The sequence below is a fragment of the Mchenga conophoros genome, linkage group LG16 (genome assembly GCF_057382185.1).
Source record: "Mchenga conophoros isolate Kocher_MC1m ecotype Shallow Benthic linkage group LG16, M_conophoros_male_GT1.1, whole genome shotgun sequence".
In the NCBI taxonomy this organism is placed as follows: Eukaryota; Metazoa; Chordata; class Actinopteri; order Cichliformes; family Cichlidae; genus Mchenga; species Mchenga conophoros.
The window spans coordinates 21,334,555-21,362,158 of record NC_140541.1 but is presented as its reverse complement, the minus strand read 5'-3'; the positions used below and the strand labels follow the sequence as shown (position 1 = coordinate 21,362,158).

At 39.8% G+C, this 27,604-nt stretch overlaps 2 protein-coding genes across 5 annotated transcripts; one reads left to right on the top strand and one right to left on the bottom strand.

Moving 5' to 3' along the window:
* The first annotated feature begins 826 nt into the window (after positions 1 to 826).
* On the top strand, positions 827 to 12,664 carry glra2 (glycine receptor, alpha 2). Of its 2 annotated transcripts, none has more exons than XM_085250387.1 (9): positions 827 to 1,438; positions 2,059 to 2,180; positions 4,159 to 4,226; positions 5,547 to 5,770; positions 6,887 to 6,969; positions 7,063 to 7,200; positions 7,295 to 7,509; positions 9,416 to 9,565; positions 11,322 to 12,664. In XM_085250387.1, exons 1-9 carry the CDS (start codon positions 1,353 to 1,355, stop codon positions 11,601 to 11,603), a joined length of 1,368 nt encoding a protein of 455 aa, XP_085106513.1. In that variant the 5' UTR covers positions 827 to 1,352; the 3' UTR covers positions 11,604 to 12,664. The 2 variants fall into 2 exon arrangements, with proteins under 2 accessions (XP_085106513.1, XP_085106511.1); XM_085250385.1 differs by lacking the exon at positions 4,159 to 4,226 and adding an exon at positions 4,302 to 4,369 and having other exon boundaries at positions 828 to 1,438.
* fancb (FA complementation group B) lies at positions 8,017 to 27,583 on the bottom strand. Of its 3 annotated transcripts, none has more exons than XM_085250383.1 (9): positions 26,459 to 27,583; positions 26,212 to 26,358; positions 25,862 to 25,951; positions 23,943 to 24,071; positions 23,159 to 23,331; positions 21,923 to 22,353; positions 21,603 to 21,843; positions 20,848 to 20,933; positions 8,017 to 9,952 (listed from the first exon to the last, which is right to left on the bottom strand). In XM_085250383.1, exons 1-9 carry the CDS (start codon positions 27,368 to 27,370, stop codon positions 9,843 to 9,845), a joined length of 2,319 nt encoding a protein of 772 aa, XP_085106509.1. In that variant the 5' UTR covers positions 27,371 to 27,583; the 3' UTR covers positions 8,017 to 9,842. The 3 variants fall into 3 exon arrangements, with proteins under 3 accessions (XP_085106509.1, XP_085106508.1, XP_085106507.1); XM_085250382.1 differs by lacking the exon at positions 8,017 to 9,952 and having other exon boundaries at positions 20,081 to 20,933; positions 21,603 to 21,675; positions 21,760 to 21,843; XM_085250381.1 differs by lacking the exon at positions 8,017 to 9,952 and having other exon boundaries at positions 20,082 to 20,933.
* Between the last annotated feature and the right edge of the window lie 21 nt (positions 27,584 to 27,604).

Below are 27,604 nucleotides of genomic sequence, written 5' to 3'. Positions count from 1 at the left end.
TATTTTCTTTTCTCACTAAGTTTAGCTGCTTCCTCCTCACCACATGCCTGTGCGTTCATGTGGAATGAGTCATTCATGCCTGTGGTCCATAAAGCCTCACAGCCCACTCACATCCTCAAACTGCCAGGTCCCTATCCACTCTCTGCATCACCACCAGCAGCTTATATACATATATATTGAACAGTTATCACCCAAATCTGTGTGGCGGCCTTCTAAACCTCAGTTCCTCCACCCTCAGGCTACAGCCACCCTGTAGTAGCCTTTATTTCCTGCTGTCTCCGTCTGTGTTTGTCAGTCAGCTTCTCTTCGGTCTCGCTCTGGGAGGCCAACCTTTCAGCATTTCCAATGATGTGCCTTGGAAATCTGTTTCCAGGGCAACCGGGGTACCAAATACTCTCCCAGCAGCATCTCGCTGGTGCGTCCTCCTTTGTTTACACTCTTGATATCTGTGAGGACGTAGGTTGCTCTAAACACATTTGGGTGGGAACAAAAAAAAAACAACAACACTGCAAATATATAGACAGAAACGGAGTGAGAGTCACACAGTCAGTTTTATGTTATACACCCACAATATGTAATATGATAATGGCAGCCCTGAAGAATAGATCTGCTTTGTAATAAATCAGATCCTAAGTAGATGTCGATTTAACTAGAAGCCCACACCACCGTTCAGCTTAAACGCCGTGCATCATCTCTAGAAAACACAAGAAATGTTCTAAAACCAGTTGATTCTTACGCGCAGCTGCGCGCTCCCAGAGTTCCCCCATTAAGCCGATCTCGTGAGGTAAATGCTATCATTTAAAAGCGTCGTCATTTAAAGACAATGGAGACAATGTCTGAGTGTCTTTCAAGTGATTACCTTCCTCGTTTATTTGACTTATTGAAAACCAACTCACGTCCGCCACTTTTAAGCCTTGCGCTTGCGCGTAACTCAACCGGGAGCTGTCCAAGTGCTGAAATGAGAAAAAGGCGTTCCTCTCTCATTCCTTGACGTTCCCCCCACCTGAGAAAGATCTCACTTCATGAGTAACAACGCAAGCCAACGGGCTGTTCTTCTCAAAGCCCGCTCTTACATCTCAGCCAGCGCCACCGAAGCAGAGCTTCCAGCTGATGCGTCTTGGAGTTTCAGCTTCTCTACGTCTGGCCACTGGACTGATGTCTCTTCACACCTACGCTTCGACAAATCTGTTTTCGGGAGTTTCATGAAACCGCGTTGAGGAATGTCTCCTGTATATTCCTGTGACAAAAGAAGACCCAAACGCCCACGACTTAGTCCGGAAAAAAGCGGGGTCCCTATCTGGATTATGTGTTTGACTAATGTAAACATATGGAAGAAATAGAAAAGTGAGCACATGGGGAAACCACCAGGAATGAATCGCTCCCTTATTAAGGTTTTAGCAGCTTTATTCATATATGTGATGGAGACAAACAACTTCAGGTAGGCGAGTCTATTTATCAAACACGTTTGATTCAATATCCGTGAAACACTTTGTCTCTTCCAAGTAAAGTTTGGAAATTTAGATGTTAGAAGTTTTCGATGTTAGGGAAACGACATGAAAGCAGCGACAGTGAAGAAATTTCTGAACAAAGTTGGTAATTGAATATGATGTGCTTTTATTTTCAAAACTCTTTCTTGATTAAGATTTTAATCATCGATTGTTTTGTCGAGATTATTCTCTAACTAAAATATTATTAATACAAATAATATTCGTATTGGGAAATTTGGTTTGTACTTAAATGGTGACAGAGACGTTTACGCGTGTGATGGTATTTTCCCTTCCCCTCTGGCAACTCAACATTGCGTTAAAACATGGCTACAGCGTGGTGTGGTATCTGTGCGTGAATCTTTATCAACAGAATAATCCTTTCTTAGAGGAGAAGCCCACGACGTCGAAATCCCATCCGATACGTTTGTGCGCATTAACGCATTTTTTCTGGTTTCGCTCTGCGTGCCCACCACTGCGAGGCAGCTGCTAGGGGAAAGATAAGGTTTAACTCCCGATTCTGAGCTCTGACTTGTGTGATCCAGTGATTTTTCTCACCATGTGTGCGTTCCAGAGTTGTGGACGCCAAGGAGCACGATTCCAGATCATCCTCCAACCTGTCTCCATCAGACTTTCTGGACTCACTCATGGGTCGCACGTCTGGGTATGATGCGCGAATAAGACCGAATTTTAAAGGTTTGTTTGTCACGATCTTTATGTTTTAACATAATCTCCACACGCCCCACAAATTTCTAGAAACACAGCAAGTTGGGCATCTTTACTTATACGATTCACTAAAATGACTCAGAACACACAATCACTTCAGTCATCAGTAACATGATTGTTCCGGCTTGAATGAAACCACAAATTAATTCCTCACTATAACATTGCGTGCATGTTTTCATTTCCTGAAAATGTGTAAAGCAGAATCCCCATCAGGATAACATCATTTAAAAGGGATGCTTGTAAATATCTCCGTCACAAAGATACAAATTGGTTCTTGCAGTAGACAAGGATGCCACCATGACAGGCCAAATGATGGATGGTGCCCCCGTGGCAAGGCTGCAGGCTACTGACTTCCTCTGTTGTTGTTGCTGCTGTGATGCTGAGGACAGACACAGCATCACAGCACTGGAACAGAGCTGAGTGAGAAGATGCTAGCCCAGCGGCGTTCAGGCCCACTCCAGGCTGGGTCAGGTGGACAGGGACTTGTTGGATAGCTGAAGCAGTCAGACAGTACACCACAGGAGCTAATCAGACTCAGAGACACATGGCCCAGATCTTTCCTTCCCATTTGAGGCAAAGGGAAAAAAATGTTTATTGCTGAGATGGACTCAAGATAAGAGGAAGATAGCCTGCTTAATACCAGCTGGCATTTTTTTTCTCTTTTTTGCCGAGGGATGATGCATCACTTCTAGCCTTCAAAAAGAAAAAAAGCCTGATTTTATGTTTCCGGTTATTCTTTATTCTGATCACACACACACACACACACACACACACAGTTCTGAATGCACACGCATACATTTTCTGGCAAGAACCCCCCCCCCCCCAACATTTGCATGAGCTCACTTCATCGTAAATAGATGATTTTGCTTCTGAACCTGCTAGTCACACTTTGAAGAGTGTTGAACTCATTTTCTGAAGGTTGCCCTAGATTTCCTTTGCGTGAGTTTTGTTGTCAGCAGCAGGTACTGCCATATTTTTCTGCTTCCACTGTTAAATGTAGCAAGCTAACGACAAACTGAGGCAAATATTAATACCAAGCTCCATGCAATATTGATGAAGAAAACACAGGGGAAGGGCACTAGGAAGGGCTTACAGCTCCACTTATCAGAGAGAAAAAGAGAGAGAGAGAGCGAAAAAAGATTTGCTTTGACTTTAAATGGCACATAACCTGCCAAGCCTCGCAAAGAGATTTCAGCTCAACCTCTTCTATACAGAAAAAGATGACACTATTCATCAAAGCATGCCGGGCACTTCTTACTCACAGTGTTGGAGAGAAACTGCTCAGATTTGATACAAAGAAGAAAAGATTGTTGTAGAACTGCAACCAGAGAGTGTTTTCACTTTAAAAAAAAATACTCTAGATGACTTTCCCAGTTGATTAGAAATTAATTGTTTAGTAAAAAGAAAGGGAATGTCAGTGACAATCCCAGCTTCATCATCCAAATCAAAATTCGTCACATAAAATAATCACATTTCTGAAGCCAAAACCAGTTATTTTGCGATTTTGTTTATACTGAAACAACTCTTAGTTAATAGAGTACTTAACATTACATTTTGTGGGGATTTCTAATTGATTATTCAGCCAAAGGTACTTTTGTGTTTGTGTGCATGCTCCTATCTGCATGTGCATGTCTCCTCTTGTGTTGTGTAGACACAAGAAAAATGTGTTTACAGCACGACAACCTTGAAAGATTGCCTACATTATCCTACAAGACATCACTGCATCATTATAACATTAAGCTGACACAGTGATGCCTTTACTAATTAATAGATTTTTCCTGCCCCGAAGCTCCCTCAAAAACAAAAGTTCAAAACACCGTTTGTTCTGTGAATGCATATTTTCCGTTTTCCTGTCAAAATATCTTCCCCACCTGAAACCCAGTCATCCTTTATAATACGTATGGTTTAAGGCTTTTTCCTGTCATGTCATTGTCATTCCATTTCACAGGTCCCCCTGTAAACGTTACATGCAATATTTTTATCAACAGTTTCGGCTCTGTCACAGAGACAACTATGGTGAGTTCCTCTGGTATTTGGTTGATTTTTGTCCTGTACAATGTGTCAATATGTTATCTATTCCTCAACCTGCAGGTCCACCAGTTAATGTTACCTGCAACATATTTATCAACAGCTTTGGTTCTATAGCAGAAACTACAATGGTGAGTTGAGCGTTGTGTTTGGACATGTTTTAAAGCCCTGACCTCTCCTATGGAGATACGACTGAATCATCCTGTTTTTACTTAGCCTTGCTGACCTTTTTTAAAACATCCTTCCATGCCATGTCTTCCTATTCATTAAATAAGATTTAGTTCTTTGCCATCAAAAAGTTTATTGGCGGGCTATCCAGTCAAATATTGGTTTCTGCTCCCATGAGTCTGGTTTTACTATTTCACACAACAAATCCTGACAAGTCACTTAAGCAGAGCCAATAATTAACAGTGGGGGGCTGGGGCTTTCAAACAAACTGATGTGCAATGCATGAGGTGTGAAGGCATCCAGCCCCTGAAGGGTAAAAATATAAAACCTGCAGGGTTGCACTGAAACTAATCAGGATCAAATCGTAATGAGTGATAATAACTACTTAGATCATAAATGGAAAATGATAATTTGCGCAGGAGGTGGAACATGTACGGTTGCCAGGAAATTACACAGTATTAAGACGGGCATGCAGATATTTGGAACCGCCAATATGCTGATAAAATGTCAAGCAACATAAGGGCTTCTCATCATCGTGACATATCAATTACATTGAGCTGTGTGACACTCAGTCTACTGCTAACTGTGCTGTCAGATGCCTCCTCTTCAGGCTCTGCATCTGATAAACACCTCATTTAGCTTCTCTTGCATAATTTTGAATAAGAAAGGTTATGGTGAGGTCAGTGGCTTGTGAATGCAGCTTGCAACAATACGTAGTCATGAAAGTTGCCATGAGAACAAATGTATGATAATTAAGATTAATTTTGATGGTATTGCTGAATGATATAAATTTTGCACATTTGTCACTCATTTTCCTTTTATTACTTTTCATGGATTATTACTGATGTTACAGGATTGCTTTCGATCCTTCTGCATTGCAATAAAAGTTTTAAAAAATGATCATCAAAACACACTGGAAGCACCAAAAACATTCATTACTGTCTGGTCTAAAGATGCATTTCATTTATGATTTGTGTATTAGAAAATAAATACAAAATTTCCTGTATTTACCTTGTCAAAAAGAAGGTTATGTAATATTAAAAACTGATACCAGTGATTGACATTTTTCCATCAGCATGCATTCTCATAACCCGAATCGCTGCGCTGCAAAATATGCAAAGCCGCCTGTCATCTCCGCAGGATTACAGAGTGAACATCTTCCTGCGGCAGAAGTGGAATGACCCTCGGCTGGCGTACAGTAAATACCCAGATTCCTCCCTTGACCTGGACCCATCTATGCTGGACTCCATATGGAAGCCTGACCTCTTCTTCGCCAACGAGAAAGGAGCCAACTTCCATGATGTCACCACAGACAACAAGCTGCTGAGGATCTTCAAGGATGGGACTGTCCTCTACAGCATCAGGTGTAGTACTTCACAGGTTTTTAAAGACAATTTTAAAAGGCTGAAGAACTGCACTAGAGCATCATTATTTGAAAATGTTTTAATAATTATTATTTTTTTGATATTGGGACAAAAAAGTTTCTGGACATTTTTTCACCACCAATGTTCTCTAAAGGGACAAAATGAGGAAAATAACTGGTAGATTAGGAAGCGGCAATAATAACTTGCCTTTTACACAGTTTGATATTAGTGTAGCTGAAGCAGAAATCTCTGCTGAATGCTCAGATTACCGCAGGACATGTTCACTTACTGCCTTTCTTACACTTTCTCTTAAACATCAAAGACTGTCAATCTGCAGCATGCAATTTGAAACAGATTTTTATCTCACTGTGATCATTTCTTTGAAACTGTATAATTTTCTGAACCGCAGCACATTCCCATGTGCAATACGACTGCAAGAGGACAAGTAAATCTCAGGGGCGCTGGTGAAAATCTAAAGTAAAGCCCAAACTTAGAGCTGAGAAGGAAGGGGGTATTTTTCTCCATGCTGGTCTTCTATTAAATATGAAAAGATGTTTGAAAACTTAGGATCCATACCACCACAAGTACAGGCCAAAAAGGGAAAAAAAACCTTGTAAAATGTGTTGCATTTTATTACAATACAAAAGCCACATGCAACATCCAATTTTCTCTGCAGCGATGCGATATAAAGCAGATCAATTCTGAGTCCATTTAGAAAGCGGCTCAACTCTGAGTGGTGCTCAGGTGTTAAGGTATCGCGGGCCAAGAAGAAAAATGAAAGGTGGTTAGCTGCAGTCTCCATTCATGAGAGAAATGACAGAGTGAGCAGACTGTGGACCACAATGCATCACAGAAACAATAAGTTGCAGTAATGAAAGTGTAATAGGAACCTGCTGAAGGGTATCCTACATGATATGTTGGAGGTTATGACACAGGAGAAAGAGCAGCCAATACCTGATACAACTAAAAAAAAGTACCAACTGTAATCTAATTTTTCAAGATTTTTTTCAATACGCATGTCGAGCTGCTAGTTTGAGTGTTAATAAGCCTTCTTTTGACATCAAATAACACTGTTGTTTGTTACATTTTACATTGTGACCTTGTGTCATGTTACAGGTTGACTCTCATTCTATCGTGCCCGATGGATCTGAAGAACTTTCCAATGGACGTCCAAACTTGTACGATGCAACTGGAAAGTTGTAAGTGCTGATCTTTTTATATTCCAGATTTTTGCTACACTTTCTAAAATGAGAATCTACTTACTAAATTCACCCGTTCTTCTCTGGCTCTAGTTGGATACACCATGAATGACTTGGTGTTTGAGTGGCTGGAGAACGGTGCAGTACAGGTGTCGGAGGGACTCACCCTGCCTCAGTTTATCATGAGGGATGAGAAGGAGTTGGGCTACTGTACCAAACACTACAACACCGGTCAGCATTTATGTCTATGTTTCAAACAGCTGACATTTCTCCCAGGTTGATGGCTGAATTGCATTTTTAAATATGTTTTCTTGTTGATGAACAGGGAAGTTTACCTGTATTGAAGTTAAATTCCACCTGGAGCGCCAAATGGGCTACTACCTGATCCAGATGTACATTCCTTCTCTCCTCATTGTCATCCTCTCATGGGTGTCTTTTTGGATTAATATGGATGCTGCTCCAGCCAGAGTGGCGCTGGGAATCACCACTGTGCTTACCATGACCACCCAAAGCTCTGGGTCCAGGGCTTCTCTTCCAAAGGTAAAACCTTTGTTTGTTTTCCTCCAGCAGATAAGCACAAGCCTTGTATGTGGCAAAAACATATGAAGCTTGAGTCCTAGGTTTTGTTAGATATTTCTCATAAGCGTCTCACGTTGAACCATGTTCCCACAGACGTCTTTGCTGTTTATAGTAATTTGTACAACTCACCTGATCTGGTCTGAAAAGACTTGTGATTAGCCAAAGTGTTTCATGTCATATCACAGGGTAAATTTTCTAAAGCAAGAACGGAGAGCACACAGGAAGTAACCTAAGAGATTAATATTTCTTTTAAAAGTGAAAGTTTGTTATGGATATGCAAGTTAAATATATGTCTGCTGGCAAGATTGTCTCCAGGTGCTCCGACTTTTTCCCACAGTCCAAAGACATGCTTGTTAAGTTAATTGGATGTATGTCTCTCTGGGTGAGCCCTGTGATAGACTCGAGGCCCTCCCTCTGACTCTATGACAGCCTGGACAGGTTTCAGCCGCTCAGCTAGGAGAGCGGAGGATGGACAATGCAGTCAGTATGAAGTCAAATAGCAGTTTAAATATTAAATATCAAATGTTGTTATTTAAGACTGATCGCTGGTACATAAATCCACTTCTGAGTTTTTACATTTTTTGTACGTTTACATCCATTATGTAATTATATTGTTTGAGTGGTTGTCATAAATATTTATCATTTGAATTAATGCAATCAAGGAAAAAATAGATTTTATAACCATAACTGTAATTGGCATTTGAATAAATTCTGTCTGACACTGCTAGAAAGCATTCATGGTTTATTAAAAAGATAGTAGGTCCCTGCAGTTTTAATGTAGCTGTAGGCACCTAGAATCCCAGCTGTACCTTGAAACAAAAGCAACCAGTGGATCAAACAGATTTTACTATTTCTTCTTTAGGCAGTCAGTGCAATGAGCTGAAAATGGGTGCTGCTCCTTTAGTGTGAGACTCAGGCATCAACATTTCACACAGAGGATGGATTTATAACTCAAAAATAAACACTGAACCAATTGAGAGAACAAACAAAGCAAATCAAAGCGTTCTCCACAGTGGACTGTTTAAACTACAGCTCAGAGCTGTTGTGAAAGCCACTGTAATACATCAGAGAATAAGATACTCTATTTTTGTGTTTTTGTAGAAGCACAGCTGGGCCTGATACAGTTCACAACATGTAACATTTTTGTCATAAACTAAAAAAATTGTATCAAGTGTTAAAGGTACTGCAGAAACAACACGAGTCAGATGATGATCAGTCACACATCAGTCTGCACATGAGCACTAAAAGGCCTCAGCCTCGTCAGAGATTCTCATATGAAAGACACGTATGCTGATGAATATTTAAAGGCAAGCCTTTGACAGCCTCAGTGCACGGACAACAATTCAATATGCCTTAAGTGCCCTCTAGAACCAGAGATGTTTCTCCACATGCTAATCAGCTGTCATGAAAGGATGGGGTCACACTGATGAGCAGAAAAAGGTTTCAGCCTCATCTTCACTTTCTCAAAAGAACCAGATCAAAGTCAGGGAACTACAGGTACAAAGTAATGCCACAGTTCTCTTTCTTTTAGCGGTTGAGACATTAATTATTTGCTACTGTTAAAGCCACGCAATCACTGACACTGCTGGCAGCTCTGACACACTTGTTAGCAAACATTATCTGTAATTACAGCTATTTAGAGGTCACAATTAACTGAAGGAGCAAAATAAAAGGAAAAACACAGAAAGTGGCTGTGGAACAACTGATAGACAACAACACATAGAACTCAAGTTTAATATTAATAAAAGAGAAATACAAAAATTAAATAGCGTTCCCAGCTAAAGGCTACATTCACACTTTATTTTAACTGTTAGCCAATGCTGTCAGCTTGAAGAATCTAACAAAAAACATCTGTTTTCTCTCCCAGGTCTCCTATGTGAAAGCCATTGATATCTGGATGGCTGTGTGTCTGCTCTTTGTATTTGCTGCATTGCTCGAATATGCTGGGGTTAATTTTGTCTCCAGGCAACAGAAAGAGTTCCTTCGCCTGAGGCGAAGACAAAGAAGGAATCACAAGGTAGGCTTTCGAAGTCTTCACATGGTTGCTCTTCAAACTTTTTAGCCACATTAGCAGCTTGTCTCTGGGAACCCAGTGACAGGTGGGGCCGACAAGCCATTGAACTCCTAGTGCTGTTCCCAAGATGGGATAAATAGGAAGGGTTGTGTTAGGAAAGGCATCTGATGTAAAACCTTTGCCAAATCAAACATGCTGATTATCATAGCTAAGATGGTTTGGACGTGGGCAGAGGAGGGATAGTGGATATATTGGGCAAAAGGTGTTGAATATGGGGCTGTCAGGCAGGAGGAAAAAAATGATGACTACAGGGAAGACTGATGGATGTAGTGGTGTGAGAGGTGCCAGTGATATGGTGAGATGAAGGCGGATGATCTGCTGTGGCAACCCCTAAAGGAAGAAACCAGAACAAGAACAAGAAGATGAAGAAGAAGTAGTGTGTCTCTGAGGATGAGCATCAATAATACCTCTTTGGTCTGAAACAAAATTTCTCATTAACTATTGGATGGATTGCTTTAAATTTTGTAAAACATTTGTATGGCTCAGAGCATGAATCACAGTAGATCAGGTATGTAAAGTCTCACGCCCTTTTTTTGTTTAAGATGCCAAAAGTCAAAATTTTCACTCATATTTCAAAATTTACCAAGTGAATTACTTTAGAATTTGGTATAAAGCTCATGAGTCCAGAAAGATGCAGCCTAACTATAATGTGCTCGAACCAAGGGCAGACACCAATGCAGGAATCGGACAGAGCTCTGGATAAAAGTCTATAAATCTTGTTTTAATGGGCAGAGCAGGGGTCATACACAGGCAGACTGTCCATGAGAAAGGGGGCAGGCAGTAGGCTCAGTCGGAAAAATAGTCCCAGAATAAAATCAGCCAAACTCCAGGGATTTAACACTCATGGTGATCGGCAGGCAGGAAGCATGAGGTCATATAAAGTCAGTCAATAAAACACTGGTTTTATTTGGACTGTATGACAAAAAGAGAAAAAACTTCAAAAGGAAAGGAGAAATGATATTTCAGAGTCTATGTAGGTCATCATACTGTTGACTGTGGCCACCGTGATACTGGCCTTTGTGATTTCAGATGTGATGGATGAATTTCTACCAAATTTTGTCCAAAGAGCTGGATGAATTGTCAGTGTGAGTCAGTTTAGTTTTACATCACAAAAAGCACATATTCTAACTACAAGTATGTGGCAATTACCATCTTTCAGCTGTTGATTTGAATGACAATCTTTTAAATGGAGAAAAAGGAAGTCTCATGTGCAACCCAGGAGGAACTGCTATAGTTCCTCCAGAATAAAAGAATACAACATAATAATAATGGTCTTGTTTTGTTATCCCAGTACCTGCAAAACTGCTGACTTCCTATTAGCTCTAACTCTATTTGCTATCATAGCCATAGAAACTTGTCAGGGGCGCTGAACACATGCACCTTTATTGCTGTTTGTCTGAATTAAGATTCACCCCCATGTGACCCTGTATTGAATAAGCAGAAGGAAATAAATGGATGGATGGATTAAGATTCATCTCCCGAAGCAATCTCTGTAAATGTTTTTTCGCCACTGTGCATCAGGTTATCTTGGGAGTTTATTTTAAATTAATTTGAAAGTGCAATATCTCATGATTAATGTTCATGTTCATGTGGGTTTGTTGAAAAACCTTCAGTCATTACAAAGTAAAGCCTAACATCTGAGCTGCAGGCTTTTAAAAAGCTCTAGCAAACTCATCCACATGTGCATGTCACTTTTCAGGATGACGATCTGCGTGAAGGCCGCTTTAATTTTGCCGGCTACAACATGAGCCAATGTCTGCCAACAAAGGATGGCTCAGCTGTTAAAAATGCTGTTCCAGCTCCCAACCCTCAACAATCAGCCTCAAAGGACATAGACACCATGAGGAAAAAGTTTGTGGACAGAGCCAAGAGGATCGACACGATCTCACGGGCCGCTTTTCCTCTGGCTTTCCTCATCTTCAATGTCTTCTACTGGGTTACCTACAAGATCATCCGGCATGAGGACATCCATAAAAAGTAAAGACTTTGCCGTCGGCTGAGAACATATATTTTACATTTCTCAGATTGAGAAATGCTTAGAAAGCACAGGGAGATGAGAGGGTAAACTGTGCATTGAGAGGCACCATTGTGGTAATGGTGGTGTTCTTTCAGGGATAACGTACAATATTTATGAATCGTACAGTAATGTTCATGATTTGATAATGTGAACAGTTGTTCAGACACAGATGCTTTATTTGTTCTTGTACTGCTGCAAAATATTTTCTGAAGATTATAGAGAAAAGGTCTTAGCTCAAGACTCACTAACATGCTGGAGAAGATGGACCAAAATGATTTTGAATTGATTCAGCCTTGAGGTCTACAACCAAGAAACAGAGGAACATTCCATGAATCCGTAACTCTAAGGTAACTCTAAGGTAGCTCTGTCAAGCCCTCAAGACGTTTTGCAAATTTTCTTACCGAGGTAGCATAGGACTGTTTTATAATGGACTTCTGTCATAGAACTTCCACCCTATTTATACAAAACATAGCTCTCACATAGCATTACATAACTTTTGGGGCCAGGGACCTCTAAAAAATATGTTTCAAGAAGCCCTTAACAATCGTAACACCACATTAGCTGATGTGGTAGAATCGCTGGATGATGTTGAATAACTCAGTTTCTTAATGCTTGTCTGCTACTTAGATGGCTAACAAGCCAAGCTAAACAGCACCCCGTCCTTTTTTTACACAGTTGTCACACTTACATGTTTCAGATCAATATTATTAGACAAAGACAATATGAATAAATACACAATGTATTTTTCAAATGCTGATTTCATTTATTAAGGAAAAATAGTTAGTCAAAACTTTGCGATGATAGCCAAAACCTGATGACTGGTTGTTCCAGCCTTGGCAGTAAGAACTACAGTCAAGAGTTTGAGATAATTATTTGAGCCATTCAGATTTTAGACATGCTGGTGTGTTTCAAATCATTGTTCTGCTGCATAACCTGCTGAAAATGATGGCTGGGCATTCTCCTTTAGGATATTCTGGTACAGAATTCATGGTTCCATTAATTACAATGAGTCATCCAGATCCTAAAACAGCAAAGGAGCCTCAGACCATGACACTACCACCACCATGCTTGACCGTGGGGATAATGTTGTTTTTATGAAATGCTGTGTTAATTTTATGTCAATATGTAACACAACAAAAAACCCTTCAATGAGTAAATAACTTGGTTTTTTGTTGTGTTACATATTGACATAAAACTAACACAGCATTTCATAAAAACAACATTATCCCAACGGTCAAGCATGGTGGTGGTAGTGTCATGGTCTGAGGCTCCTTTGCTGTTTTAGGATCTGGATGACTCATTGTAATTAATGGAACCATGAATTGGTTTCTCATCCGTTTCTTTATATTGTGGCATGAGTGTCAAGTAGTCAACTTCACCTGGTCAGGCGAAGTTGACTAGTTAATGGGATTTATTGATTCTGCAGGTCTCACAGTAATTAGGCCTGAGTGTAGCCAACTAAACTGAACTTCAGTCATTACATCTCTTATATTAGTCCATGTTTTATCCTTTGAATCCCCTCTTGGATTTGCCATTAAATTGGAAAAGGAGACACAACAGTGTCAGAATGAGGCTCTCTGTGTTGTTTTCCAAAAATATGTGGTTAATCACAGTTAATTCATGATTTAACATGGGGGACAATTACTTTTTCACACAGGGATAAGTACGTTTGGTGAGCTTTTTTTCCCTTAACAAATGAAATAATCATTTAAAAATAAAATTTTGTGTTTTCTCAGGTTATTTTTTTCTAACACTAACATTTTATTTGATGATCTGAAATATTCAAGTGTGACAAATATGCAAATAAAGAAATAAATAAGGAGTAAGAAATCAGAAAGGGGACTTTCTCACAGCACTGTAAGTGGTTTCACATAAGATTGATATCATCTGTCATAATCATTCCAGAGTTTCTATTGGCCCAAATATAACATGGGGTGCACCCAATTTAGTGCTGCAAATGATTCCAATCCCTTTTAAATGATAGAAAACAATCTATCTGTCTTTAGCTCATAATTTCGCCCTTGTGGATCCCCTGGCTTTACTTTGAGAACCACTGTTTCGAACTATACGAGCAGAGCACCAAACTAAGCAGCAGTAAATGTCTCAGGCATAGGTATGAATAAATCAGATGAAAATCTGGAATCAGGAATTGGGTTCTGCATTTTTACTAAATCCTGAGGCCTTAGATGTCAACAATTTGGTCGGATAAAGTGCTACGCTTCTGTTTTCCCCTTTTGGGCGGTCTATCACAGCTGAACGCAGCCTTTGAGCTTTTCTACCAGTGGCCAGACATCCAAAGGTACTTAACAATGTTTCCTTTTTCTCTAAGTGAATTATAAATATTCGGAAATGATGTCACCTTTTTGTTGATGTCTTTAACTTTGCTTTTCATTCTTGTGCAGTTTATTTAGCAAAATATCATATATCTCACATGAAAAAGGTATAATGGCTTATTTTGAGCAAGTGTATAGGTAAGCCCACAAACTGTGAACATGCACTATGTTGCTAAATGTTATCACACGCCCGTATTCACGTGAATTATTTTAAATTCCAGGGTTAATACCCCCAGGTATGTAAGGTATAGTTTTAGAATTTGAGCTATGTTTTTGTAGATTTAGACAAATAAAATATTTATTGTAATGGGAAAAAGTTATGTTTGTTATAAAATAATATCTTTCTGTATACTTCCGCTGTGGACTGTTTCCCTTCACTTGTTTGTTGCTGGCTGATGATATTTGTTTGTAGATGGACTGAAAAGTGAAGGACAGATCTGCATAACAGTAATGGTACAAAGCAGCTAATGACCCTTGCACTCCTTATATACTGTGGTGACAAACTCTTTTCTTGAATGCTATTCATGAAAAAAGGTTATTTATTGGTCTGTACATCAATAAAATTGACCGTGCACCATATTTACTTTATTTCTGCGTCTCCTGTCATTTATAAATAAGTGACCAGTCCTCTGAATTGACATTTTCATCCATTTGTTGATGAGAGTATAGTTTGCATTGCTTTCTTCTACAACAATAAAAGATGGATGCCTTAAAAAAAAAAACGGCACAAACACGCAAAAATACTTTTTTGTGCTCAGTTGCAGATCTAAGAAAATGAAAACACTGCCACTTCTCTTTGCCAAGCTGATAAGTCAGGGTGATGACACATGGCATAGATCACTGGGTGGCCTGAGGTGACATAGATATGATCTGACAGTAGGTTTCCATTAATGCATGATAATGGACTTCACACTGTAATACAGAGATTCCATCAGCTGGTGCGTGCCTACTAGCTGAAGGGAAAATACTGGCACGGCTCCAGAGGCATAAAACGGCATATACCTAAATGTATTTATTGTTTACAAACAAATATGTCCGTTAGATGGTTTACACCTGTTGTTACAGCATTTGTGCTCAAACAAATGCAACCACTACCCTAGTCCTATATGTACAGATGGATATACAGTCGTGAAGGTTTTGTGTATCAGGACAAAAAAAAATGAAAAAAACCCAACTATCTTGTATTTCCCAGGTTTAAGATTATTAAAACACCACCTCAGATAAGCACTGCGATTATTTATTTTAAAAAAACTGAGAGAAAATGGAGAAGCACTGGGGTTCAGGAGGTTATAGAACCCTTTTCAGCAGCAACTCGAAGTATTAATTTGGGGAAATTTTGGTTTACTCTTTTTTACAAAATTGCTTCAGTTCATTGAGGTTTGTGGCCACTAAATTATGCACTACGCTCTTAATGTGCTGCCACAGCATTTCAATCATGTTGAGGTCTGGGCTTAGACTGGGCCATTGTGGCACATTGATTCTTTTTCATTTAGGCATTCTTTTGTTGGTTTGCCGCCATGCTCAGGATTATTCTCCTATTGTATGACGCAGCTTCAGCCAAGCTGTACCTGTCAAACAGATGGCCTCATTTTGACTCTAGAATACTTTGCTACATAGAGGAGTTCATAGTGGACACACTGATCCAGGTGCTGTGGCTATAAACCAGCCGAAATTAGCACTTTTCCACCACTGTGCTTTACAGCTGGTATGAGGTGTTTCTGCTGATATGCTGTGTTTGGTTATCGCCAAACTTGGCACTGTGCATTATTGTCTGAGATGCAGCTCTTGTGTTTGTTGCAATCTCTCTCTCATTGTATGATCTGACCTTGCAGTTAGCTGGGATGTCCACTCCTGCGATGATTGGCAACTTTCCACTTTCGCGCAATAGAATAACAGACAGAATAACAGACATAAATTGCCTAGAAAATGTTTCATAAACCTCCTCCGATTGATGGGCAGCATCAACTCTTTCTCTAGGTTCATTGCTCATGTTCCTCCTCATTGGCATTGGTATCTTTCTTCCATGTTAACACACATCTAAATGTTCCAGACCAGCAAACTGCCAAAAAATCTGCTTTTATAGATGTGCTCACACTTACTGATGATCAGTCTGCTACTTACCCTCTTAAATTCAATGGAACAGTAAGCATGTACTGTAATTTTTCACACAGTTTCTGGATTTTGTCTTAAGTTTTATTAAATAAAAAAAGACAGTATGATATGACATGTTGTTATTCATCTGATGTTGTGGTTACTGTGGTTATTTAAAAAATATGCTCTGTTATGCAAAACTTTACAAGTAAAAATGTGTGCACACTCTTTTTCACAAGAGCATACTAATATATTAGGTGTCCAATAATGTTAGTAATTGCCATTCTGTTGACAGCGCTAGCATCCATTCAACCCTGTTTTTTATTTAGTGCAGAATACATGGGCTGTGGTGGGTTTATTGAGAAGGTCACATGAATCATCCAACTGCTTTTTAGTGCTTAAAACACAGGGATTATAAACTAATCAGCGATACTAATCCGCACTTGGAAACACCAGCCATTACACTGCCAGAGCTCTACACCACTGCCCAGTGTTACTGCTGTTTGAATATGCAAGGATGAAACAGCCCTCGTGCGATCAAGTTCAGTAGAACGATTTATGAAAGAAAAATTATTTGAAGCTTATAATTTATAAGAGGAAAGAACTTTCCATCATCCGCAAGGTTTACTGAGGCTGGTTTGTGAGGTCTGAGAGGCATTACATGAAGGTTGCCATAGTAACTGCACCGGTGTTGATATGGCCACTTAGAGGAAAGCAGGAAATTAATGAACTTAAGAACACTTGTGCCTGGTTTCACCAATGGTGCCTCTTAAGCCTGGATATAAATACTGCATTAAATCACAAACACAATTTCTACTATATTCTGGTAAGGCGGAATGAGTTTCAGGGTTTCTTCAGAGGATTATGCTTACATGATGCTCAGATTACACTTAAACTACAAACAGGGATGGTTTTGCGAAGACTTTGTTGCATATGCGGTGTCCACTATTTTAAATGCGAAATTGGATCAATGGGAGATGTGACAAACTGCTATTGATCTGTAGTCTTTTCTCTCCAGTGTGTATGAACTGACACTGCAAACTGTTTCTATAAAAAAATAATAACATGACATCAACTATATTCCTTTCAATTGCTTATCTTAGGGAAACATAGTATTGAACAAAAAGCTAACAAAAAGTGGCCAGATGATGTTCACATGATATAAATTCAGTATTATTCCTCTCTTTAGCATCATTTAATGTTTTTATGCAGAAAGAGATATAAGAAAGAGACGAAAAGGAAAATCTACAGCATTGTGACTATGTTTATTTAATCAGTTTTATTACTGTAAACTGGCCATGATAGTCACCCCTGGTGGACCATTCTAAAGCATGAAAACCCTATAAAGACTGTAATATTAGGCCTAAGGGCTTAACAACAATGGGCCTGCTATGTCAGCAATTTGTATGCAAAAGGTGCAACCTCAACAAATACTGTTAACTGCAACTGGTTTTAGAAATCTCTAATTATCTGTGGTGAGATGTTCCAAAAAAAGACTGTTTGTAGGTTAAATATTTTAAATATGGAAACAATAAATGCAAATGTTGCTAACTCATGAGAATTCTCCCTCTTTGAAATTGAGTGTCATTTCACATGGGAGCTCACTGGATACAGAATGATATAGCCTGTCTGTGTGTGTGTGTGTGTGTGTGTGTGTGTGTGTGTGTGTGTGTGTGTGTGTGCGCGTGTGTGTGTGTGTGTGTGTGCACGATGCATTATGTTGTAGATAATCAATGCCCTTCCATACCGTTTGGCTGATCAAGTGAGTTCCAGAATCTACCAGAGAAAAAGCCCTGTGACCCCGGATCAATAAGTCGACTGCAAACATAAAATCAGTGCCTTCGTCTCAGAGGGCCAGTATAAGCATGGTTAAAAGCATCATTCATCATGGGGATCACGTCAGCTGTAATTCAGATGTAAACAAATGGCATATCCTTATTTGTTATATATAGTTGTGGCAGATATAAACTCACCTGAGCTTAATAATGCTTTCCAGTGCAACGGTATCTTTATGTTATTGCTTATTATTATCCACAAAAATACTTTCAAAATTCAGATTTTAAAAAAATGTGCTGACTTTGAGCGCAGAGTGTAAAACATTTAAATAGGATTACAAAGATTAGATATGGAATCAAGCATGAAAATTATTCTAATTAGATAGCAAAATGATGGCATTTCAATTCCAAGTAACGTTCAAAAAAAAAAAAAAGAAGAAGAAAGAAAAAGGTTAATTTTCTTAATTAATTTTGGTAGAAACTGGCTTCCACGCTAAAATCGCTGTAGGTGGGAGGCGTCGGCACAGGTGTCAGATAATGTAGGAATCTGTTCGTTATCAATTTGTCTGCAAATTGCCTCAAGATGGGTCGCATACATTTTGTTTTCCCCTTGCCTGATAAGTTTGATAACAGCAGAAAATTTTCTGATTAAGGTGAGGAGGAGGAGGAGGCCAGAAACCCTGCAGAGGTCCTGTACCACTCACAGTAAATAGAATTTAACAGGAAATAATAGGACGACAAACCATGTTTTTTATTTGTGTGGCAGCACTCAGGGCTCTAAGGGAATACCAAAACAATTGAATTTTCCTTTCCACATGTGGATCCGTTTCCCTCCAGCCATTTACTGGTGTTATTTACTGTAGAGGATTCAAAGTTTTTCTTCGGGGCTAGAAGTGACAGAGGTGTTTATATCACAGACAAAAGGGGATGGGCTTCCTTCTGTATGTGAGAGACTACGTGCCGGTGTGTATGATCAGCCTGCATAGCAGCTGAAGTTCGAGGATTATTTTGTACCATAAAATAACAAAATAAAGGATTTTCAATTAACAATTCATTAGCTCACAGCAGTCTTACCATCAAATGGTAGGACATAAAGAATCCCTCATAATCTTAATCTTTTAAATGTGATACATTATGCTTGTCCTTATTTTCTGTATACTGTGCTTACAGTGGTTAAACCTTTTTAAAAAGCTAAACGCTCAGACTCTTTTCTCTCTCTCTCTGTATGATGTTAAAGATAGAGGGAAGCTCTTAATATTATAATTTAAGGCACAAGCTCACATAATGGCTTGAAGGGGAGAGTTGCCTTATAAAGAAATGTCCAGTATAAGACAGTTTAACTCCTCTCTGGAGGGGAGAGGGAGGGGAAACAGGAAACAGGAGGACAAAGGAGGGGGGAACAACTAAGCTGTAGTGCCTCTTCACCTCACTGTACAATACCTTGTGCAATACTTTTTGTAAATAGTCAACAGTGCAATAGACTCAATACTTGAAATGTGCAATTCACTTGTATTTTTATTTTTTATTCCTATTTATTCTATTTATCCCCTTTGTATATTTTATTTATATTTGTCTCTGTATTATATATGTGTGTGTGTGTGTGTGTGTGTGTGTGTGTGTGTGTGTGTGTGTGTGTGTGTGTGTGTATATATATATATATATATATATAACAATTCTGTAACTGTAACTTCGGTCGTTGCTGTGCTTTTTTTTGGAAGTCGAATTTCCCAGAGGAACCCACCCGAGGGATTAATAAAGTTCTATCTTATCTTATCTTATCTTAAACAAGCATTATTGCGAACTGTGAATCCTGCCAATCTCGTCTGGTTACAAAAATGTTCACAATAGGCCCACTTTAAGTAATTATGTTCCCATTCTGTGACAATGAATCCTGCGGTAGCATTTAACGCGATGAAGCAGAGAAAATAAAGGTGTAAAAAAAAAAAAAAGTACTACATACAGATGGAGTAGCTCCCAGAACAAACTAAATTAAATTCCACTGGGAGGAAATAACCTCTTGCCCTCCCTTTTAGCCAACGCTACTATTCAAGCTGTCACAAGCCTTAAGTATCGAGCCGTTTTGAGTACGATTTGATGTTTACTTGAATGAATGGCATCGTAACTACAGCACTGACAGGCTGTGCAGCATCGCAGCAGAAACATCTTCCAAGGACTTCTTTTTCTTTACATCCTTACGCATCAAAAATAACCGAACCATGAGGGGAAAGTACCACTAAAAGCTTTCAGTCAACTATGTGAGGAGAAACAGTGAGGAGAAGCATAAAGCGTCGCAAAACCATCATGTGGTGTCTTTATTCATAACACAAACTGTTTCTGACTCCTGGATGAAAGTGATCTCTGTCTAGCATGTGGCTGCAGGCAGCAACAGACATAAAAGGGCATTTTTGAACACATTAATCTAAAAGGACATAAATAGAAAAATAAATTAAACAGAGGGCTGCATCATAAAGGTGTCATTTTAAGAATCCCACATGGTCCAATTGAAATGGGCTGAGGCTTTTATCAATAGACACTAGAAAGGCATAAATACAAAGAGGCTGTGCAGAGCGGCTAGGTTCTCATTTGTGGTAAAATTTTTCTTTTTAGTCATTACACCAGACACAATAAAGAAATAAAGAGCTACTTAGAGGTGGGATTTTTAACCATGAAAACCACTGCAGCACATTAGTGGAGAAAACTGAATGTCTAAGAGTGCTGCCAAATCCCCATTAAGTTGGATTTTCGACATGCTTTGGATCAGCCTACGATACTGCCCCACATCCACCAGGGGGCTCAACTTCATATTGCTCCTCTCCAAGTCCCTCTGGCACATCGCTCTACACTTCTGGAGCCCCTCTACAGAACCTGCATCAGGGGTTTCTTTATATCCAAAGCACTTCTCCTTTAGCTTCTCTTCATCTTCTTCGCAGAGTAGTAATGAGGCATACTCTCTGAGAGACACCAGCTCTTTTTCCAGCGCTAAGGCAAACATTTTAGATGCACCCTTACCTCCAGCACCTTTGAGAGGCTGGATGGAACAGGACTCGGGGAGGTACGCCAGCAGAGAGTCCAAGAACTGGAACATCTGTAACTGGCTGCATGTGAACAAAAAAAAAAAAAAGGTGACATTTCACAAGTTATTACATAATTCATGTCACAATACATTTAAAGAAGTTAAGTTTGTTGAAATCTTTTTTTGTCATTTGTCAGCTGATTCACAACCAGCTGCTAGTTCAGAGTTTATTTTGGGGATTTGTAATTTTAAGTGCTCTGCTCTCCAGAGAATCTTAATCTCTTTGATATTCAGTGGTATATCATGCTGACATACATCTTAGTCAACTTCAAAGCTATTTCAGCTTTGAATCTGTTAATATAAATTGAGCAGTGGAGGCTTCTACTCGTAGAACTATGCTTTCTTTTTCTTTAAATAAAATTTAATACATCACGACAATCCCTAGTAGAAGTGGCTCAGTGCACTGAGCAGTGATATTACAGGTTGTAATATCTAGCTTTGGATAACTAGAAAAGAAAATATAAGGAATAGCAGAATAGAAAGACTAAATGTAATAGCATAGGACAGATCCTTGTGGGTAACAGATGTTCTTTCTTCTTGTTTGTTTATTTGGTCCATGCGGTACCCTTAAATTCTAAGATTTACAAGAAATACTCCTTTCAATCTCCAAATTGATAATTCAATTGTAACTATACATCTCAGAAGTCAGAAATACAGCCTTACTGGTATCAGCCATCAGAAACTTATTTACCTGGAATGGACATGCAGCTCTCCCTGGAAAGGGGTTATCTGATGCCAGTTCAGCAGCATGAGAGCAGATGGTCCTGAAGAATTTAATAGTAGATACTGAGGGCTCACTTCTATCTTCTTACAACCCACTCTTTTTTGAATCCAGCCATTTATATCACCTAAGCTGTATTCAGGAGAGTCTATATGGAAGACCCAGTGATCCAGCACAGTTAAAAGACTCAGGAAGTCCTCTCTAACCTCATCTGGAGAAAATAACAAAACAATTGTTAACATCTACATGTCAGGAGTAAAATCACAAGTCGCACACCTTTGTGCTTTTACCTGCTATGAGTTGGGGAGTTTTAAGCAGCTCGGTGTGCAAATTGTTCTGAATGTCTAAAGCAACTTGGCCACAGTGCAACACAACTGGTCTTTGGTTGCTCATGAAGGAAAAAGCATCTGGTGTCTGGATGTAATGGAGCATGACATGGCACTTGACACGGCCAGAGTTCAACAGAGGTGTCAGCTTGGTCACCGCAGTCACAGCCACTCTGCATGCGTTGAGATCATTGGTGCTGATGGCGTTGTGCTGCTTGCTTTTTTTGGCTGGGGGCTCTGGGAATGTGGAGGCAGAGAAGGAAGAGGAGGAGGATGATGATGGCGAGGAGCAGGCCGCAGGGAGCCAGAACACTTGGCTCTGGGTCTGGATGACTGCGGGCCTTGAGCACTGGCCCGTGTCTGTCAGGATGGATAAGCTCACATTGGTCACTGGTCTGGAACAAAAATAGCACATCACTAACAATCAGATATCACACAGATAGTGGCTATTCAGAGTGGAAATTGATATAACAGTAAAGACGATGTGTGCGTGTGTCTGTGAATTGAATGTGCGACTGCTTGTGAATTGATTATTTCCAGGCAGTGAAATTACATCAGCTGTACAAGTACACCAATCAAAACAGCAATGTGTGGGACTTAAATGGCACCTGAGACCGTCATGAAAGTAGCTTTCCTTCACATGTTCTCAAATGAAAAATCGGTAACAGGTGGATGGAGGAATCTGATAGCTTTTTGTTCCCACATAAGGAGGTTGGAAAGATATTAAAAACTTGTTGCCATGGTGACCACCTAGTCACCCTGTATCTGCCTTGTAGTGAGGGGCAATCAAAGAGGCAAAAAAAGGATCTCTATCCAGTTAGTGCTGATAATGTTTAGAGTTTCTTACTGATTTAATCGAGCGCAAAGTAATGTGATTTATTCCACATTATTTCACAGCAAACAGCAACTGTTTAAGTTCAGATAAATCTAATCAGACAGCAATGATACCGTCTGACAGCTGGACTGTGGTTCTTGTCACTTGATTAAAGCACAGAATGCCATGTTGTTTGTTGTTGCCTCTGTCTTCACCCTACACTCATGGATCCACTCAACCACACGAACAGATTATGAGTGACAAGGTATCAAGCAGATTAAGATTTCAGAGGCGTCACTACTAAATGTTTAGATAATGCGTTTCAGAACCTTGGACCTTTGTCCATCAAATAATTTTTAAAAATGTAACAAAGAAATCATGTTTACGCTGATCTGTCAGTAGTTAGTATCACTCCCACAACCATTCGGCCCTCAGTGGTGCGATGCCACAGCTTGTCAATTCGAGGTTTTGAAGACACCGCTGGGATGTCGTGAATCTTGTCATCCAAGGCCTCGTTCTTTGACTCATCATCAGAGTCCCACAGAGCAATAAGCCCTTCCTAGACGGAAAGTGCAAAGACTATAATCAGCAATGACAAGTGTGTGACAGCACTGACAGCAATAGCACTTTATGTCAGACGTTTCAATTTGAACAACAGGCATTTAGGCACAGACACAGTGGACTTTATGAATGTTATTTAAAAAGCAGACTTCAGATGCAATGATGCAGGTAAAAGAAAAAAAAAGGATGTAAAGTATTTGAAAATTTTCTTTGAAAAACATTTATTTTGGGGAATACACTGCATTTGTTGTGGGTGTTTGTTCGATTTAAGAGGCCAACAGTTTGTTCACTTCAACTTCCTGGAGATCATATTAAAAGAGAGGGGGAGAGAGAGGGAGAGAAAGGGAGAGCGAGAGACAGATTTTGTGTTATAAGCTTCATGTTATGGACGCACAGTGTGAGCACTCAGGTCGCATCGGGCCGTATAATGTGAGACCCTGCATCGTGACCTACAAGCTTCTAACCCCTGCGATTCAATCGTACAGTTTGAGCAGGAGCTGAATAACGTGACTGAAAAAAATTGCACAGTGTATGCCGAGCTTAAGTTTAACAATTTACTCTCTCAATACACTTCAACAAAGCATGCATGATGTGTTGTTACTGTAGTACCTGCTCATGCTGTGTGAGAACAGGCTCTCTTTCTGAGACCACATCAGTAAGGGCTTTGACCGACTGCCGTAGAACGCTTTCCTTCACTGTCACTTCTCTCTGAAGCTCTTGAAGCACAGTCAATCCACTCTAAATTACAAATCATATCTGATTGACAGGGCACATTATAAATTTAACACACAGTGAGTAATTTAAATTAGGTTCACGAGGGGTCAACATCTCATACAAATACCATCATCAGGTCTTTAATTATGCAGCAAATGTGACTGCCAGTATGGATTAAATCAAATTAGCATCACAATAAACTGTGTGTAAAAAATATTTTTCCAATTTTGATATAAAAGGACGACAAATTAAAGGAAAACCCTGAACCCTTGACCCCTACAGTGACGAGATCTTGCTGCTCTGTTTTGCTATAAGGGCATTTTGCTGACACAGCTTGAGTCCAATAGTCCCTTTGGAGGGAAAGACTGCTGAAAATCAATACAATCAGTACAAAGTGGGAGTGGTCACTTCCAGGGTGACAAGACCTCCATCCACAGGGCCTGAGGGTTCACTGAACAGTTCATTAATAATGAAAAATGATCTGAATCATATGACATGGCTCTTGCAAACACAGTGGGATTAGCATGTGAAATAGCACTCTGAACCGCCATTATGAAAGTCACCAATTCATTTTTAAAGAATGGTATGTATATGCCTTCAGTAAAGTTTCAGAGAATTGAAGAATCAATGCATTGGTGCAATGCAGCTGTTCTGATGGCAGATGAACCTAACCCCTTATTAAGAGGCTTTATGTTGATTTTTTTCCTTTAATTTGTCACTGCTACTTTGCTAGATAACAAATGCATATAGAAATACATCCAAGTGTTACAAACCATTAGACAACACTGACTTATCACACAACACATCAGAAGTAACTCAGATGAAAAAAAATAAAATAGAATGCTGTAACCATCATTCTCGTATGGTTAAACTAAAACATAAAGTCTTCCATTCATCAATTTGCTCATTTTCTTAAACAGTTATCCAATTCAGTTATGTATTGCTGGAGCCTATCCGAACTGTCACTGGGTGTGAAGACAGATAGATCAGCAGTCCATCACAGGGCTAACACATGATAGAGACAGACAACCATTCTCACTAGGATTCACACAAACATCTAATTTAGAATCACCAATTGACCTACAATGCATGTCACTGGCCTTGAGAGGACCCATGCAGGCACAGTGAGAACAAGCAGACTCTATACATAAAGGCGGGAGCCAGCAACTGGTTTCAAACCCAGGATTTTCTTGCTGTGAAGCGCCATTGTTAGTCACTGCACCACTGTGTGACCCCTGAAGGCAATCTATTACATACATAAACCATATGGAAAAAAGTACTGGGCCATCTACACATTACACCTACAGGAGCTGCTCGGTCTTTGAAACCCATGCCATGAAGCTCCCGGTGCACAGCGTTTATACTGGTGTTAATGCCAGAGGAGGTGTAGAGCTCAGAAGTTTTTGAGTCAGCAAATTTTAGCAATAGGCGACCCCACTAAATGTTTCCACGTTGCAATACATTTTGCAATACAGTTAGCTCTTATAGCTTATTGTATAATATCTACTAGGGAAGAGATTTCACAAATTGACCTATTGCAATGGTGGTATCCTATAACAGTACCCTGCTCACATTCTATGAGGCCTTTAGAACCACCCCTTATTCACCCACATGTTTGTAAAGGGAGACTGCATGGCTGAGTTCTTGATTTCATACACAAGTGAAATCAGTTGCAATGAAAAACCCTGAATTCAAAAATTAAGAGGCCAATTTGACCCAATACTTTGGACCATATAATGTATGACCATTAGCACAAAAAAAATATTACTGCAGTGCTTCTACACCTACTCTATTAATGTGTTATAAAGACTCACCTGCAGTCTTGATTCCAAAGCTTTAAGTGTAAGGAGATAGTTCTCTGGTGGAGGAGGGGATGTCTTTGGTGCTTCAGTGTCCTGGCCATGCTGAAACATGTATTTTCAGTTAGACATACTTAAAAAAAATCCTAAAACTCCTAAACTAAAAACTCCTGTAAACTAAAACATTAAGTCTTCCATTCATTCATTACATTTTTTAAACGCTTATCCAATCAAAAGTTGTGTGTTGCTGGTGCCTATCCATCACAGATAGATCGGCTTGTCACATTTGCCCCCCACGCCCCCGAAAGGGAAATTGGTGGAAATAGGAAGAAGAACATCACTCATAAGAAGAAAAATATGCTTACAGAAAATGAAACACCACAAAGGTCAGTGATGAGGAATTCTTCCAATGCTATAACTCGATCCTTAAAAACCAGCAGCATCTGGTCTGTTCCACACCCCAGGAAGTCATCCACATGGATGGAGGTGACACTTGACCAGAGGGCAGCTATCTGGAGAAGATGGTTTAACAAAGTAGACTTTATTAAAACTTTTAAAGCACAATGAGGGGTAGACAAGAGACTTGGACTGTAAAAAGATCATGAAACCTACCTGAAAAGTTTCCTTCCATATGGTGCAAACATGCCCCTCACAAAAGGATACAGCAAACAGAGAACCATATCTTCCTGTGTTAACTACCTGAATATTTTCAGGTTGCTCAAAGGGTAACTGACAAACATCTTTTACTACTCCATTCTCAAAATAAACAAGTTGCCGATTAGATGTTGCTGCAACTACATCACATTTAAGCACACCATCCACTCTGTCAGCCGCAACCACCAAGATGCACTGTGTGATGCTAATGTATAGATGAGGTAAAATCACACTGCCATCAAACACTTGTCCATCTTCAACAAAATAGCCAAGGGTTTGGCTAGTGGACTCTTCTGGAAGCTTTTGCAGTCCGAGAACAAACACCTGTCCTTTATGGAGAGGGAGTTCACCTACAACACAGTGGGAGAAATGAATGGGAACCTGTCTCACTCCTTCTGCCTGCGGGGATGTATAAAGGACACCACCTTCATGCCTCCACAACACAGTTGGACCCTGGAGAATATACACAGCCCCCTTCATTTGATAAGGGAGTTTAAACTCCACACAGGGCTCCAGTCGGTTTGAAGAGCTCAGTGTGAGAAGACTGTACTGAAAACTGCTTCTTTTCTCACTCTTCTTTATCACTAAAACACATGGCGCCGTGGCTCTCTTCTGAGCGTCCGTGACGCTTTTACATTTCACAATATCCACATGAGCTAATCTTTTCCTGCTGATGACAGCCGCTCCGTCAGCTGCCTTCAGAAACGTGTTCCCTTCCCGTTCAAATGAAAGACTGCAGAATATTAACTCGCTTCCTTCGTTGTCATTTGTGCCCGGAGCCCGTTTGCAGTTAAATGAGATAGTCTTTCCACAGTGGGAGAGCCGATGGGGATTTCGATACAAATCTTCCGAGAGCACACTCTCCATCATGCAGCAGAGAAGGGTCCGTTTCCGCCTTCTGAGACCTTTAGTCTACGTTAATGTAAACTTCGAAACTGTCACTTTCATTACGGTGGTGTTACAAGTTTAAATACACGCTAATTTTACTTGTGTCAACTTTTGTTTACACCGAGGTCACACTCGAAGTAGCGCGCCAACGGTCTCTGAACGCTTCCTGTCAGACGAAATGCATTGTGGGTGAGAGTTGTAAGCGAAACAGCCATG

Coding starts and splice junctions, on each gene's coding strand:
- glra2 (XM_085250387.1), top strand. CDS start 1,353: ATGGGGAAACCACCAGGAATGAATCGCTCCCTTATTAAGGTTTTAGCA. Junction 4,227..5,546: donor CTGTCACAGAGACAACTATG/GTGAGTTCCTCT, acceptor TCATCTCCGCAG/GATTACAGAGTGAACATCTT. Junction 6,970..7,062: donor TACGATGCAACTGGAAAGTT/GTAAGTGCTGAT, acceptor CTCTGGCTCTAG/TTGGATACACCATGAATGAC.
- fancb (XM_085250381.1), bottom strand. CDS start 27,370: ATGATGGAGAGTGTGCTCTCGGAAGATTTGTATCGAAATCCCCATCGG. Junction 22,354..23,158: donor CTAACTACTGACAGATCAGC/GTAAACATGATT, acceptor TTTTTGTTCCAG/ACCAGTGACCAATGTGAGCT. Junction 20,934..21,602: donor GAGCTGCATGTCCATTCCAG/GTAAATAAGTTT, acceptor GTTCACATGCAG/CCAGTTACAGATGTTCCAGT.